The sequence below is a fragment of the Leptonychotes weddellii genome, chromosome 7 (genome assembly GCF_054177405.1).
Source record: "Leptonychotes weddellii isolate Sample4059 chromosome 7, ASM5417740v2, whole genome shotgun sequence".
Lineage (NCBI taxonomy): Eukaryota > Metazoa > Chordata > Mammalia > Carnivora > Phocidae > Leptonychotes > Leptonychotes weddellii.
This window is the reverse complement of record NC_138375.1, coordinates 124,889,318-124,900,363: the sequence shown is the minus strand read 5'-3', so window position 1 is coordinate 124,900,363 and position 11,046 is coordinate 124,889,318. Positions and strand designations below refer to the sequence as shown.

The 11,046-nt window shown below is 39.3% G+C and overlaps 1 protein-coding gene across 1 annotated transcript in view; it reads left to right on the top strand.

Moving 5' to 3' along the window:
- The first annotated feature begins 203 nt into the window (after positions 1–203).
- The window catches only part of SRFBP1 (serum response factor binding protein 1), a 64,746-nt gene continuing 53,903 nt past the window's right edge, over positions 204–11,046 (top strand). The window contains exon 1 of the mRNA XM_006728806.3: positions 204–368. Within this exon, the coding sequence (XP_006728869.1) occupies positions 333–368 (36 nt within the window). The 5' untranslated portion in view covers positions 204–332. The remainder of the gene's footprint in view (positions 369–11,046) is intronic.

Sequence of the window (11,046 nt, the reverse complement as noted above, 5' to 3'; positions counted from 1 at the left end):
GGGCCACGTCTACAAACGAATACAATAAAATCAGCATCTTGAAAAACTTCTAAACTTGGCAACAGCTTCCGGAGCGCCCCCTGGGCGACCCGCCCGTGCCTGGTTTCCATAGAAACGCGCAGTTCCGGCGCGTAGCACTCCACTCCGGAAGTTGTTCTCACTCACTTCCGTTCTTCTCCTCAGTCAATCTCCCTATTGCTCAAACGTCGGCTCGAAGGGACGGCGGATGAGTTTTGGGCCGCAAAGGCTGCCGTAGAGGGGCGTGGCGACGGAGCGCCGATTTGGTTCACATAGTTCACGTGCCGGCCGCCGCGGATTTTCTCAGACTTACCATGGCTCAGCCGGGGACACTAAACCTTAATAACGAGGTAGGCGCAGAGGCCGGGGGAACCTGTGGGGCTGCCCTTCGGGACCCCCAGAATGCCTTCTCTGGGTCTTTCTGACGGGCCCGTGGTCTCCTGGGGGCGAGGGCAGGGCGTGTGGCTGGGGCAGCTTCTGGATGGGCCCAGGCTGGTTTCCCGGAACTGGGAGCCTGGCCACAGTAACCGCCTCACGGTTCCTAGGTGGCTGAAGCGAAAGACCTGTTTCTGGCCCTCGGGCCCCATGAATTTTTATCTGTGGGATGTTGGGAAGATCATGTAATCTTAATATTCAGTGTCCTCGTCTGTAGAACGACGCTCATGATAGTACCTCCTTCGCAAGGTGGTTGTGAGATTTAAAGTTAATTGGAGTATGGGAAGTGTTCGCACAGTGCCGGACAGCTAATAAACTCTCTACGTATTACCTGCCTTTTATTGGATCCTGGAAGTGAAGGGGAGGGGTGGAGAGCTATAGCTTTTACTAAGATTGCTGATTTTCAATGCGATCGTATCGTTTATAAGGCTGTACGCCCAGTATCACGTTTCTTACTCCAGCTGCTGTCCCATTTTTCTCCTTCCGTTTACGCAAAATTTTTAAAGAGAGCTGTTTATACTTGCCGTCCCTAATTTCTCTTCTTTCTTAAATTCGGTCTGAAATCAGGTGTTTGCATTTATCACTGCTAACATAAAATGTCAGTGTCACTAGGCTACCATTTCTGCCGCTATCCCCTTTCTAGTTTCTGGTTCTATTTAAGGAAGTTATAAGACATCTGAAGATTTAAAGTAAGCTGTTAAGGCAAGAATCAAATGACCTCACAGCTACTGAAAAGGAAGTTCTTTATCTTCTTTATTCAGTGGCTGTTTAAGTGTTTGCCGTGAGCAAGATAGACTGTTCATGTTGTGCAGTTGTGTGTAGACATACTTTCTGCTTTCAAGCAACCTATACTCAGATAGAAAAGGGTAGGCAGCACCCACCGATGGTACAGAATCATGCCCAGAAAAACAAGTAGTGCAGAAAGGTTGCCAAAGAAGGCAAAATGAATTCTCTTTAAGGATCTTACACTGGAACTGCATTTTTGATTCAGTGAAGGGGCAGAAGGCATTCCAGGCAGAGAGACCGGTATAAGGCAGTAAGAGATGGTAGTAGGAACCTGCTTGGGTGGTAAAGGGCTAGATAACTCTCCAGAGATGAGAACTTCTGGGATTAAGTAGGAAATGAAACTAAGTTATAATTACTGCCTTACTGCCAGGTTATTAAGTCCGAATTCCACTTGACAGTGGAGTACAGAATATAGTGAAGGGGGAAATTCTGAAGATGTCTAACATATATTCGTAAACATACGTTAAGCTTGTGCTACTTCCAGAAAACATTTGGTGGGCTTTTTCTCATTAGTTTGCCTAGGACATATAAAATAGTTTAATTGGATATCCTTGGGAATTCTTTGAAATACTAGTGAGCTTCCTGTTCAGTTTTGAAATTGCCCTTAGAGTCATTTAGCACTCTTCACTTAAGGTGTTTTCTTTTTTCACTTAACTAATTCCCAGGCCTCTTTAAAACAGTTAAAATTAGGAATTGCTCACTAATTCACCTCAGTCTAGGCTAAGTGTCTGTTCTTTGTGCGACCACTTTCTACTCTTGAAACACTTGTGTACCTCTTTCTTTGTTTTTATGTATTTGTCTACTACCTACAACGTATGTGCTCTATGATAATGTTTGCTGGGCGACTAGATGAGTTTATCAAATTAGGAAGTGTATACATCCCATGTTAAAGTAAATCTTACACGTTCTCATATGAAGGTGGGGGAAAGGACAGCGGAAGTGGAGATGATGAAAGGTGTTATAATTTAACACAAATGGGAGAAAAATATCTACAAAGGGGAAAACAGATATAGATTTGTCTACATAAAAACTGCGAAACATCCCCAAATTTAAAAAAGACAGCCAGTTAGAAGACAACATATAGAAAATATAACAGGTAAATGGCTAATATCATTACTGTAAAATAGTAATTAAGAAAAACTGCCTCTTGGGCGCCTGGGTGGCTCAGTTGGGTAAGCGACTGCCTTCGGCTCAGGTCATGATCCTGGAGTCCTGGGGTCGTGTCCCACATGGGGCTCCCTGCTCAGCTGGGGGTCTCCTTCTCCCTCTGACCCTCTTCCCTCTCGTGCTCTCTGTCTCTCATTCTCTCTCTCAAATAAATAAATAAAATCTTTAAAAAAAATAAAGAAAAAAAAGAAAAACTGCCTCTTAGAACATTGATAAAAGAAATGAATTAACAGCTTCTCCAAGGAAGAAATATATCTGCAAAAGAGTTCACATTCACTAATGTGTCCATTACTTTTTCATCATCATCCCATCCTGGTACAGGTTACATCTCTCACCAGAACTACCCTTCGAGCCTTCCAGCTACTGTCCTGACTCTCTTCTCCGTCTAGTCTGATCTCTGTAGTGCAGCTGGAGTGCTCTCTTCAAAAGAGAAATCTAATTTCATGACTCCCTTGCTTACAGCCTTTTTGATGGTTTCCTGTTGCTTTTGGTAAAGACCAGTCTAAACAAGGCCAGTCTCCTCTCCCCCTTATAGTATACCACTGCTTGCCCCCACTTCAGCCTCACTGGCCTTCCTCGACTAGGTAGCATAGCACTCTTAAACATCCTTTGCACAAGTTCTTCCTTCTACCCAAAACCCCTTTTCCTCTCAGTCCATTTCATATTTCTACTTTACTTGCTATTTCTCCGGGAAACAGGGTTTGACTTTCATTTTACTTCTATAAACTTCTGTAACACCATTTACTTTTTAGCACTTGGAAGAGTTGCTAAGTGTTAGGTGTGTGTGAATGTGAGAGATTTCTTTCTTCCACCTGTCTGTAAGCTTTTGCTCACCATCATATCCTCAGTACTGATGTGTTCAGTGAGAAACTTGAGCCATCATTTTTATGATACTTAATAACTTAAATTAGCTCTCCTTAACTGGGATTTAGGAATTCAGGGATCCTATAACTACCTGAAATTTTGTGTAAATTGGTGTTTGTGTGTGTGCCTCTTGGGGGAAAAAAGTCCATAGGTTTCATCAGATTCTCAAACATTTCTAAATCTCTGTTATTATCTTTAGGATATTGGTACTTGTTATCTATGCATGATTTTTAATTATGACTTTTCTTTTAAATAATTCTGTGGCCATCTAATTTATAGCATATTTAATTTCCCAAAATGTCTTTTGTGAAAATAAAAAGCCTGCCTGCACAGGCACCTATTATATTATGCTAACTTTCAGTGTCTTCTACCCTTAATATTTTTATTCTTTTCAAAAATTTTCCAAGGAGAAAAGCTGACATTTATAGATGACTACCTGATTCTAAGTTCTTAAAATAACGTTTATTCGTCAGTATGTAAAATCTTACCTTTTTAATTTTACCTTTACTTTTCTTCAAAAAAAAAATTACTTTTTACTTCACCTTATGATCATTTATTGCATTTTTTATTTTGACCGGTACTTTACATGGACTTCGAAGTGAGAATATTTAACTGACTTATAGCAACTTCCCTAGCCTCAAGCATAGTACCTTGTTTACAGGTAATAATGAGTAAATAGTGTTGGGCAGATTAAAGTATAGATAGCTCAACATGAGTTACTTTATGTTCACATGAGGGAGGGAAATCTCCTAACTGTACCCTTTTTTCCCCCTCCCTCTCCATTAGAACTAGAGAAAGGACTCACAAATTGGAAACAACAGCGGCCCTAGCATCTAGTGAATAAAGAATTTGTGAAACGAGAGCTGGATTTGCTCCAGTCATGTTTCTTTAGGCAGCAGTGAAATGCAAATTCAGAACTAGGAAATGAACCAATCTGATCATGTACTTTAATTCCGTAGGAGGGCCAAGGGCCTTTATATGAAAGAGACATTATTTTATTCCTGATAGCAAATTACCAAGAAGCCCATTAGACAATTGCTTTCTACTTCCTATAAGATAGTAAAGGTAGACTCTAAAGCGCCAGAGAACAAAGTGATTTGCCTCCACATATTGTAAACGATAAGAATGTCAAGAACTGTATTTGTATGTGCTTTTGAAGTTATATAGCTCCTATTTCATAATTGAGTGCGTAGTACTTTTTAATATTTTTTTCCCGAAGTAGTAAATCAGGGTCTATCCATAATAAGAGAACCGTTTTCTGTTTGGTTGTTAAACTATTCTGGGAAATTTTGCTAGGTGGCAGTATATGCTCAGTAATGATTAAGTTGTAGATAATCACCAAGCATTCTAGAATTTTTAAATTGCTGCTCATCAGAAGTAAAAAAATATAATTCAACAGTAAGTTGTCATCCAAATGACCACATTAGAATCCCTCTCTATAATTAATACCACAATAATTAATACATAATTAATTTTGTCAACTATGAAGTAGTTCATATGGAAAATGATATAACAAATGTCCCTATAATCTACTACTTATATTTAGCAAGTGTCAATATTTTGCCATATTGTAATGCTTAATTCCACCTACCTTCTTCTCTGTCTCAGAAGTAATTCTTACTCTTCCAGTGTAATTTTCTTATCCACATCTTTTTGTAATTTAGTAACATATACCAGCATTTATTATCTTATATATGCCCATAGTATTATGTTGTATATTTTTAAATTTGCATGTGTTACTGTGTTAATGCATGTTATACCACAGGTACCATTATAAAAGTTACTTTTCAGGGCACCTGGGTGGCTCAGTCCATGAAGCTTCTGCTTTTGGCTCAGGTCATGATCTCAGGGTCCTGGGATCGAACCCAAAGCCGGGCTCCACACTCAGTGGGGAGTCTGCTTGTCCCTCTGTACGCCCTCTCCTGCATGCGTGCATGCTCTCTCTCTCTCTCTCTCTCAAATAAATAAATAAAATCTTTAAAAAAATCTTTAAAAGTCCCTTTTCACCACACAATTTTGGGGTTTACTCATGATAATACATGCATATCTCCTGCATTGATTTAGAACACCACATTGCTTGTGCTTTATTTATATGCATTATTTTATCTCTTATGCAGAATTTTATAGGAACTCTGCAGTGAACAGTCTTGTGCATAGCCTTTTCCTATTGTTGGAGATGTATCTTCTTGATGGATTCCTAGAAGTAGGATTTTTGTTAGATGCTGCTAAAGTTTCCTCCAGAAAGAGTATATCAGTTTGTATTCCTATCACCAGCATATGAAGAGTGCCTATTTTGTCACAGCCTCATGGACAGAATGTTGTCGTATTCTTTTTTTTTTGTTTTTGGTATTACAATCTGATAGATGAGTAATAAGTAACTAAAAGTTTTAATGTACGCTAAGAATCATAGGTACACTCAGAGTTTTCTTAGCACTCTAAGCTCTCTTAGAACAATATTAGCCTTGGAAAAATTGTTTTCTAATACTCGTGGGTTTCTGTTAGAAGTTAATTTAAATGCATGGCCAAGTCAGTGAATTACCAAAAGAGGCTGTCTAGTTGACTGGCTCTCAGATAGTTAACTAAGTGACAGTTCAAAGTAGTATTTACTTCTGTCTTTGGACCATAGTTTTCTCTCAGCTTTATAGATCAGAAACTTGCCATCCTTGTCACCCCAAAAGTATAGCTCATTCTTTCAAAAGCAAATTCACATTAACGATAGCTTAGAAGAGACTATAAAAATGAGGAAGCTAGTTTATTAAATATATCTAATGTAAGACAGTAATGCTCACATTGTAAAACATTCTTTTATTATCTACTGATCTACATTGGCTACTTGGAATGTAAAACCATAGAAAGGGGTTTTAGTTGTTCAATTCATTGTTGGTCTATGATACATTTGTCCCCATAATTGAGTTACTACAGTACAAACTGGATTTCTCATCTCTGAACTGAGGAACACTTCTTTGGAATCTCCTTGAATTAGATATCTCCAGCTTTTGCGCTTTGTGGCTCCCTTTCCTGTGTTTGACTCTTCCCCCTATGCCCACATGGTCTTTTCCCAAGCAGGTGTATTAGCTTTCCACTTAACTTAGTTATGATCATATTTTTGTACTGTCCACCCAAGAGGTGATCCAGGTTACATTACTGGGTTGAGATTTTACCAGGTCAACAGAAGGCATCTGCATGCGTAGGTTCTTATTGACCCCTCACTTTAGTACGTGTATTGTGTGTGTTTGTGTCTTCATGTCTTTGTGTGTCCCTCTGTGTGTGTGTGTGTGTGTGTCTTTTTCTTCAAAATGCATTCTTTTGCTGCTTGGAAGCCCTCAGTGTGGGTTTGGTGGTCTTACTGATGATGACCTACAGATTTGTCCTTCAGTGTCTTTCTTCAAGCTCTTCCCTTTCACTTTTTTTCATTTCGTTTCTTCTTTGTCAGTGCATTTCATTCCATTATTATGCCTGTGTTTTCTCTTTCCTCTACTTCTCTTTCCCTCCCAGACAGTATCCTACTCTTTTCACATTTCTAACAATGGTAGTTCTATTTGCTTTTGGTTGGAAAACCAAAGCACATTGCCCTTAAGTAGTGCATTGGCCTTCTGACAGTATTGAATGTTTTAGGCCTGTTTGTTGACTTGTGGGTTTTCTGTCAACCAACTTCCTAATTCCTAAGTGCAAATGAATTTTGAATCTTAACTGAAAGGCTCTTGGTACCTGTTTGTCAGTTTTGCAAAAATAAAGTGCTTGAAGAAAGCTAAGTGCTTGGGGTAGGCAGTTGTGAGAAAAATAAAATAATATTTCCATTGTTACATAAAATGAATGTACTTATTTTTCTAATATATTAAACTTAATCAAATTTTCCTCCTGCCTGCACACAAATACTGGAAAAGTCAATAAGCTAGAAAAGGATTTTTTGGTTTTGGCATGAAGCTACATACAGAAAGCATTCCCTTTTCTTTTAGAATTCCCTAATGCAGTAATGACAAACATAGTACTTCTTAAATTGGAATTTTAAAATTAGAGTTTAGCTTTCCCATGATTGGAATGTAAATGAGGACCAACTCTGCTCACTGCAATTTATTAGTTAAGTTGTGTTAACAGCAGTTAGTGAATAGCATATAATCATTTTATGCACCTGTGGGGTACAGCAATTAGAAACAGTTGTTAATATATTTTAATGCATAATTTATCACTCACTATTATTTTGTTTTATAAATGACCTTCAAAGAATGTGTCATAAACTCCCATTTTGCTGCATATGAAATATAACAATTTTGGGGTGCTTGGGTGGCTCAGTCAGTTAAGCATCTGCCTTCAGCTCAGGTCATGCTCTCAGGGTCCTGGGATCGAGCCCCATGTCTGGCTCCCTGCTCAGTGGAGATCCTGCTTCTCCCTCTCCCTCTGCTGCTCCCCCTGCTTGTGCGCACTCTCTCTCTGTGTCAGATAAATAAAAGTTTAAAAAAGAAGAAATGTAACAATTTTTTCACTTAAAATCTAGTGTAAATGGCTTGTTATGCAAGTGTGAATTTTTTTTTTCTAAACCTAACTTCAAAATAAATTCCAAAGTGGTTGGTATATCTAGTGGGAAAGAAACCTGATTACCCTGCATTTTGTTAATATATTAGGCATTTGAAACAGTGAATGAACAAGTGAGTATTACAACTTTTCAGGTCATTTATTTAACAAATGTTTATTCAAAACTCACGCTATACCATCACTGTGTTAGGTGTTAAGATGTAATGTTGATAAAACCAGACACTTGACCTTCACGGAATTTATAATCTGAGAAGACACATCAGATTATAATCAGATTACGAGTAAAATGTATCCTAGGGTGCCTGGGTGGTTCAGTCGGTTAAGCATCTGCTTTTGGCTCAGGTTATGAACCTGGGGTACTGGGATCGAGTCCTGCTTTCGGCTCCCTGCTCAGCAGGGAGTCTGTTTCTCCTTCTCCCTCTGCTGCGTGTGCGCAGTCTGTGTGTGTCTCTCTATGTCGAATAAAAAAATCTTAAAAAAGAAATATTCTGACTCAGTTGTGGATAACTGGTTGGAGAGGGGGAAGAATGGGTGTAGACAAACCAATTACCAGTAACTCACCCAAGAGAGCTAGGAGGTCAAGATGGGGGGGAAAGTGGTAAAATTTGGGATATAATTAGGAGATAAAATTAACACGACTTGGTAACAGATTCACTGTGAGGGATTTAGAAAAGAAAGCTACTTAAAATGAGCCCTAGGTTTATAACTGAACAAAAGGATTGTTCTTTTCCCTGAAATTTAAAACAACAAAGGAATCCATTTGGGGGTGAAGAACGTGAGTTCAAGTATGCATTGTAGATTATTTTAAGCATGCTCAAAAGGAAATATCAAGTAGACATTGCACATTTAGGTCTGGAGCTAAAAGAGATTTTAGCTGAAGGCAGAAATTATTGAGTCATCTTATTTAGGTGGGAAATTACAATATACCCAGGTAAGCTCACTTAGGTCTAAAACGTATGTTGTGAACAGAAGAGTTGGCTTAGGACTGCCCCTTGAACTTATGACTGGTTAGGGGTGGATGAGTCTTCAAAGAAGACCAAGGTAGAGTGACTAGAGAGGACAGAGGAAACCCTGGAGAGTATTATGTCCCGGAAAGCAATGAATAAGCGTTCCTAGAAGGAGAAAGTGGTCAACAGTGTCAAATGCTGCTGAGATTGCAAGTAAAGTGAAGTTGAAAAATTCCTGTTGGATTTGAGGGACTTCTAGAAATCATGGGTGTCTTTTGTAACAGCTTTTAGTGGACTAATAGGAATGGAAATCCAACTGGGATTATGTGGTATGCAGAAATGGAGTTAGGGAGTTTGAGCCTCTCTGAAAGCTTCACTCTCAGGCAGTTGTAGAGAGAGGGTACTCCTAGTGATCTTCATAGTGAGAATGTTTTGTCTGTCTTATCTCTAGTGAAAATGAATCAAGCACAATTAAAAATCAATAGAAACAACCATGTAAGAGATTGACAATGCTAGAGTAAAGGGGTAATCTGTAGTAAGGGTTCTAAGGCAGAAAAGATGAGATCCAAAATACAACTAGAAGATGAATGTCAGATATTGTGTAGGAGAATTTGTTAATAGAGGACGGTAGGTGATGAAAGTAAATTTGCATTCATGGTGGTAGAAAGATGATGGTTCCCCTCTGATGTTCATTTTCTCCATAAAATTGGAAAAGAGGAAGAAGAAGGTCAGATGTTTTAGAAAGCAGGCAAAGTTTTAAAATAGTCATTGTAGAAGGAATTGACCAAAAAAATATAATAGGCTTGCTGAGAGTGTAGGAGCCCATTTCATGTTAGTTATGATGAATTTAATATAGATAGAATGTCTCAAGTATTTCCCAGCTCTTGGGGGGACTATGATAACTCAGGATTAGGGGTGCCTGGGTGGCTCAGTTTGTTGGGTGGCCAATTCTTGGTTTCAGCTCAGGTCATGATCTCAGGATCCTGGGATTGAGTCCCTTGTCTCACTCCGCGCTCAGCGCGCGGAGTCTGCTTGAGGATCCTCTCCCCCCGTTTCCTTCTGCACCTTCCCCCTCTCTAAAATAAATAAATGAATCTTTGAAAAAAAGAAAAGAAAAGAACTCAGGATGATGTTTTCATCCAGGATTAACTAGAGGGATAGTTAACAGGAAGGATAAGAAAGTTTAAGGTATTGACAAGTGTTGATCATGTACATAAACTGAATAAAAGGAGGAAAATTGAAAAGAACAGGACTAATCATTTGAGGGAAAGTATAGGGGTCAGTGAACTGTTGGTCTCAGTGAAGTCAAAGATGGTGGTGGTAGGTGGAGTTGAACAAGGAAATAGGCATTGTGATCTCAGTGTGTTAATGGTTATAAGGACTACAGTGTGACCTTGGACATGGGTGCTGAGACTGAAGAGGTCATGAAGAAAGGAAATCAACAAGTGAGGATATTATAATGGATAGGTTATATTTTTTTTTTTTTAAAGATTTTATTTATTTATTTGACGGAGAGACACAGCGAGAGAGGGAACACAAGCAGGGGGAGTGGGAGAGGGAGAAGCAGGCTTCCTGCGGAGCAGGGAGCCCGATGCGGGGCTTGATCCCAGGACCCTGGGACCATGACCTGAGCCGAAGGCAGACGCTTAACAACTGAGCCACCCAGGTGCCCCTAATGGATAGGTTATATTACATAGACATCTATGTCACCCAGAATGCTGGGATAAGTTAGGACAGAGATAAATTAATAAGCTGATTGCCACTATCTTCACTGAATAAGGGTGTGGAATATACAGAGGGTAAGAGACAGTGTTATAGCCAAATGCAGGAACCTCGAAGAAACAGGATGATGTTGATACTATTTTGGCAAGGAGATTTTGAGGGATTTTATGTTCCAGGTAGTCCAGCAACACTCTAGAAAAAATTACTTAGGGATCACAAGGCCCCTGTCCTCTAGGAGTGCCCAGAGTATAGAAAAAGATGGTCACGTGAGCAGTTAGGGACAGTACAGTGAGATAGATGCTGCCTACAAAGTATAGTGGGAACGTGAAGGTTGGCGGGGTTATCTCCATTTGAAGAAGTCATTGGAAGACTTCTCAGGAAAGATACCTGACCTGAATTTTATATAGTTATTAAAGTGGAGAAGGGGAAGAAGGACATTATAGGAGGAAGGATAAAATATATATATGACAGGCAAAAATATAAACTCAAAATGATAGCAGCATCCCATTGTACTAAGTACTTTTATAACATGTGGTTCTTCATCATTAGAATATTTCCATTTCTTGGCCAGTCTTTC